We start from the raw sequence: 5908 nt of genomic DNA, 5'->3' as shown, positions 1-5908 counted from the left end.
GAGTAGTATCAGTATTAGTAATACTTGGAAGAATAGTAGTAGCTTTAGTTGTATTAATTGTTCTTATAATAGGAGCAGAACTAATAGTATTAGTAGTAGCTGTTGTCGTATTAATGATACATTATTATTATTATTATTATTATTATTGGTTATGTCTGTATGACAACTAGCAGTATGATATGAGATTATTATTCTGACGACATTAGCTAAAATTGGGGAAGTGGTAGCAAAAGCTGTAAAAATATTAATAGCAACGAGTGGTGATGGTACTAAATATCATAGTTCTTTCATTCGAGGTAGTAATAAAAGGTGTTGTTAAAGAAGTAGCATTAGGCGTACTAGTAATATTAATTGTAATAGCTAGAGAATTTAATTCGTTATTTTATCAGTTTTAACTGGACACTTCTGTTTGCTTTCCAACATTTCTAACAATTTGAATATTGGTTAATAAGTCATTCTTCTTTCAGAAAACTACAGAGACAGTACAACCTGGTACCTAACATAAATGCAGTCATTGTTGATCCTTGTTATAGCCTATTTAGGCGCCGCTTCAGCATTCCTTTTTACCAACGTAAAGGTGGATTGTCAGGTGAGCCAATGGACAAGTTGGGCTGGGCCAGGTGGATTTGGTGAGTATGAGCGCAGCAGGACTATCCTTGCTTATCCAGCTAATGGTGGAACGCCATGCCCTCAAGTTACAGAAACCAAACCAGGTCAGTAGACTATTCAGTTCCTCTTACGTATGCAGATTAACCTTACACAGTGTCAGAAATATAGTGTTATAAGTAGATTTGGTAATCTTCTGTACCTGATTACCAAGTTTTAATCAATAGAGGTAATGAGTAATAAGACAGTTTTTTAAATAGAAGTAATTGCAATATGATAAAATACATAAAGCCAATAAGATGAATTCTTTCTGATTACAATAGTTTTACAGTTTCATAAAAGCAAATGTCAAACTTGAATTGCAATCAAACATTTGATATAAGTAGCAACATGTTAAGAAAAAAAGCAATAACAACCACGGGTGGCGGTTGTCTTTAAAGTGTAAATCAATTTTCAACATAACGGCATAGCTTTCGATTTTAGTAGGCGAAATATTAATGTTACACAATAGTTCACATAACATAAAGAAAGAGACCAAAGGTAATCAAATGAGTAACTGAAAACATGATAGATGGTAATGTACATCGATTAGTTCATCTGTCACAAATTAACTCAAGTTAATAGACACTTCACTCTTTGTTACTTTTTAAACTAAATTATTAATAACACATAAGTACATTGATATCTACCTCAAAAGGGCCATGGTGAGAAAAATCAAAGATTGGGATTTGCTATGGATCCCGAGTATATGATTATAATTAAGCGTGAACCCGAAGCTCTTTTTTAAGAAATTTGTGGTCTAAACTGGCTGAAGAAATGTTTATTTTAATTGTGTTCTTTTTCTTAACAGACGCTCATTATCTCGACATTCTTTTGCGTAAAGTATTCTTGAATTTCATACATACATACATACATACATACGTACATACATACATACATACATACATAAACCTGAAATTCCGATCAGTCCACATTTGAATTTCGCAGATATTAAAAAAAATATCTATCCTAATATATGTTTACGGAAAGCTTCAAAAGACAGATTATGAATCAAATTAGACGGATCAGATGGTGTGCACAAGTACTTATATTCTTTCTTTGAAATCGAATTTCTCTCACAATTTTAGCGGGAAGAAAACTCACAGTAAATGAGACTGCCAAATTGTTTACTGAGAACTTTCTCCGCAGAACAACTCAATCAACTAGACCCAAAAGGACCCTTGGCAATACAAGAGATCTTCTAATCTTGATGGATTCCTCCGGAAGTATTACTCTTGAAAGATTTAATCAAGCTCTGAAAGACATTGCAGAGATACTTGGGCTCTTATGTCCGACAGACCCGTTCCTAAATAAAGAGATACAATACCATCAAGCGGCTTTAATCCAGTTCTCCAACAAGCCAAAAGAAGAATTTTTCTTCGGTCAAAAGTTCCCAACTGCAGTTTTAAAGAACGCAATACAGAATATACAATACATGCGCAATTCCACCTGTACAGGAGATGCGTTCAAAGCAGCACTAAACATGTTTCTCAGCAGTAACAAAGGTAGTGAAAAAGATGAACTATACTTCAGAACTTTCCTATAATGGCTTCTACTTTCATCTTTTTGTCAATGGTGTAAATCTTCATAAAATGGCGTTTCGGGATTGAATATTATTCATAATGTAGTGAGGCTCCAAATGAGATATATTCTTTATTTATTTATGAAATCAATAAGGTGTATTTCATATAAGCCAGATAGCTGGATTATTTTGACTGTTTTAGTTGTATCAGTGAAGGAAAGACAAAACAGATATAGTGTGACCTAGTTAAATATTTTAACCGGTAACATACATAAACATAGATGAGCAGAGTCGAATATACACGTATTTGTTGTAGACTGACTCTAATTTGCGTTGCTTTTACTGCCAAGGACTAAACAATTTACTCCTTGTTTCAACACGGTTGGAAAATCTGTTGTAAATAATTTGTGTCATATATAAACCTTGTGTTAATAAGTTTCCAGTAATGAGAACATCATCTCAGCCGAATTAAAATTGACGTTAAATGTTTTTTCCGTTTTTGTTGTTGTTGGAAACTTAAGAACAGCGTCACCTACCTATGCCTCCTTTTTTATGCGTCTTCTCCAAAATTGCAATGCTCTTTGAACGAGAAACTGTGTTTAAATTCATTAATATATACCGAACATATGTACTACACAGATCTTATATACTGGCAAATTGTATTAGTCATGGTCTCTAAAAAGCTTCATTAAAACAGTATGCCATTTTATCATGCACAAAACGTATCACGGTTGCAAAATTAGAACCTTGAAAGTAGATGGAATAGGTAAACTTTGTAAAACTGTTCATGCTATGGTGTACACCAAGCTTCAATTAAAACAGCTGGTAGATATCAACAGATTTTTTTTCCTTCACTTGTAAACCGGGCACTAAATAAGCTACATGTGTCGCTGTGACGTAAAGTAGCAAACCAAACAATAACAGTTGCAATATGTGCATAATTTAGAATGTGGGTGGATACTAAGATTTTTGCAAGGAAAAGAATCTTATAGCTTAAGAGCTGTTCTTTCGTGATTAATTCATGTACTGTAATGAAAGATATCAAACAAGCAATACACACCCACTTAATCAAACAATTAAATTCGTTATCAATGTAAGTATATAAATTTAATACAAACATTGATTCAATGTTGTTCTTATTGCAGGAGTCAGAAACAACGCTTACGTGGACAAGGAGGTACTTATTTTGACGGACGGAGAGTCTAATTGTGGATATAACGCCATACAAGCTGCCAATGAGCTAAAGGCTGCCACGTTCCCTCCCAATGCTAACAAGGTGCAGGTATATGGTCTGATAGTTGGAATATCTTCCGACCAAGGACGAGCCGAGGTGAAGCAGTATGTTTCACAACCAATCAACACTCACTTGTTTAACCTAGACACATTTCAGGATCTATCTGAACTGGTGAAGCTACTAAGGATTCAAGCGAATAATATGAAGTGTTTACCCATTCAGTTTGCAAGCGGCTAAAATATGTTGTCTCGCAAAACACTTCTCTCAAGTCGATCTATTTCTTTAGTTGAAGAGTCACCAATATACCTTGAATAGTTAATAATCCTTTTTGGAACACATACTATATATATTTATTCTTGATTTCAAACTTTAGTAACTTCTTTCAAGACATGGCTACAAAATTAACATATTACATATTGAGCGACGAGAAAATTGTGTACTGGTTATTTAAAGGCATATTCGACTCAACAATCAATTTTCAAAATCAAATTGCTTCTATAAAACTTGATAATTGTCCAAACTATTTTGACAGTTCCACTTTAGGGTCACAGTAGCCTGTCCCAAGCTATAAATATGGACGGACTTCGTAAGTGCAGACCCATATAATGATTGCTGATCTAGGTTAATAACGTCTCTTGTAGATAACTGTGGTTTTTACATCATATATCTTTCCATGTGAGCTTCAATTACATCTGAACAACCACGACTAATATATTTAAAGCCATTCTGTTTAAAAGTGTGTTTAGTGTTTTTCTTTTCGTAGTAAATCAAAAATGTTTTCAATATTTGACCTTCTGTTTGCTTAGATTCATTTTATTCGTTTATTTTTGTGCTTGGAAGACATAAACCAGAGAGTCTTTATTGCTATGCTAGTCTCTCAATTTTATCTTAAAAATAAGTATAGTACAGTTATGTAAAATGATGCCTGCATGTACCATCTTTCCAATGATTACGTTGCCTTGAGATGGTCCCTCGTTGAAAGCACATGTCGACCGACACTCATTTCATCCATTGTCATGATTATTTCAACTCGTCACTATGTTTCGAGTAACTGTTATATACTTTTTTATTATTAGGTTGCGATATTTTACATTGCCTCCAATCTTGCTCCAATAGGTTTGTAATGAACCCTTTGTCCGCATAATTCGATCTTTTTAAGCGCAAGAATGGTAGCGTTCTCGTTTCTTACCCAAATCGGATATCCTCGAGTGTCCCTGTTGTTTGTGTTTGTGTAAACACCCGAGGTTTTCCAAGGGTACAGAGACTATAAATACGCCCTCAGAGGTCAGAAGTTTCCGTCTCCTTTCGGAGCAAAATTTCAAAATCCTAAATCCAAATTTGTATCAGTCATGACTAATTTTATACAGCTAAAAGCCATCTCTGAAAGTGTTATTTTATTATAATATGAAATTTTGGATTTGCCAAGACTTTGATTTACACAAATTTAGAACTTGTCTTGATATTAAATTTTCTGGAATTTCGGAGTTGCCTACAATTCGGATTTCTCCAGATTTTGATTTATACAAATTTCGGGTTCGTCCAGATTTTCATTTGAAGGTTTTATTTTATAGGGATTTCTATAATAGGATTAGTACAAGTCTCCATCAATAGGATTACACATTGATGTTATCAAATTTATTTTTTAAAACATTTATGCTAAGAATTGTTGATTCTTAAAGTATACATGAAATCTTGTGTATTAAAAACGATTGTATTTGCTTATTTTGTATAGTAAACGTATGGTCGTGAAGTAAACGTATTAATATGTATGTCAATGTAATTGTGATCTGTGAGTATTAGAGAAAGGAAAATAGAGAACAGAATAAAAAGTAGAACACAATTTATATTGTATTTATTTACATCATAAATAGTACACATTTCTTCGTTCTTCTCTATAAACTCTTCTTTCGTTCTAGCCTTTTATTATACAGAAAAATCAATGCAAGCACCACAATCAAAATTCTACATTCATTTCACCTCAAGCCAGTACCAGGTGAGCCCAGAATATGTTATGACTGAAAGAATCCTTTCAAACATTCGCAACATTATACCTTCAATACAAAAAGATGTTCTTCCTCCTCTTCCTAACATGCGTCTTCTTCTTCCATTTCTTTATGCCTACTTTCTAGAGTAAAAGAAGTCCCGTGTTAAGAAGGAAATATTGTAGTTGTCACCTTATGCTATCAAGAATATAGTTTATAAACGACTATTGACAAACGCCTTTATAAATATGATGGATTCAGTTGTATAGATTATAAAAGTGAATAGCAAACTTTCAGGATTACAAGTAGAACTGGGAGTTTAGAGTCTAACATCGTTTTCTAATTATTTGGGTTCACTGTTGAATTGTCATAGAATGTATTTTCCTTCAAATGTGTGCTTCAAAATATGAATTTAAAAAAGAAACTATATTTCTATGTTACCCACTCCCAATATGGTTAATAGTATTATCGAGGATAACAATTGCTAGTATTAGCGAGGATAACACTTGATTTTGTTTCTTTTTT

At 33.3% G+C, this 5908-nt stretch overlaps 1 protein-coding gene across 1 annotated transcript; it reads left to right on the top strand.

The window, feature by feature from the left end:
• Nucleotides 1-349: 349 nt before the first annotated feature.
• LOC149777229 (matrilin-1-like) lies at nt 350-5224 on the top strand. The gene is made up of 3 exons (XM_089942831.1): nt 350-713; nt 1734-2150; nt 3313-5224. The coding sequence occupies exons 1-3, from the start codon at nt 506-508 to the stop codon at nt 3636-3638; spliced, it is 951 nt and encodes a 316-aa protein (XP_089798957.1). The 5' UTR covers nt 350-505; the 3' UTR covers nt 3639-5224.
• The last annotated feature ends 684 nt before the right edge of the window (nt 5225-5908 follow it).

This window comes from Sinohyriopsis cumingii, chromosome 18 (assembly GCF_028554795.1).
Source record: "Sinohyriopsis cumingii isolate HCF-2022 chromosome 18, ASM2855479v2, whole genome shotgun sequence".
Classification (NCBI taxonomy): domain Eukaryota; kingdom Metazoa; phylum Mollusca; class Bivalvia; order Unionida; family Unionidae; genus Sinohyriopsis; species Sinohyriopsis cumingii.
Note: the sequence above shows the minus strand (reverse complement) of the source record. Positions and strands in the feature narration are given on the sequence as shown.

Bases quoted from the DNA above. Each gene is read 5' to 3' on its own strand.
- LOC149777229 (XM_089942831.1), top strand. From the start codon at position 506: ATGCAGTCATTGTTGATCCTTGTTATAGCCTATTTAGGCGCCGCTTCA. The intron at 714-1,733 runs GTCAGTAGACTA...TCACAATTTTAG, and splicing joins AGTTACAGAAACCAAACCAG to CGGGAAGAAAACTCACAGTA. The intron at 2,151-3,312 runs GTAGTGAAAAAG...TTCTTATTGCAG, and splicing joins GTTTCTCAGCAGTAACAAAG to GAGTCAGAAACAACGCTTAC.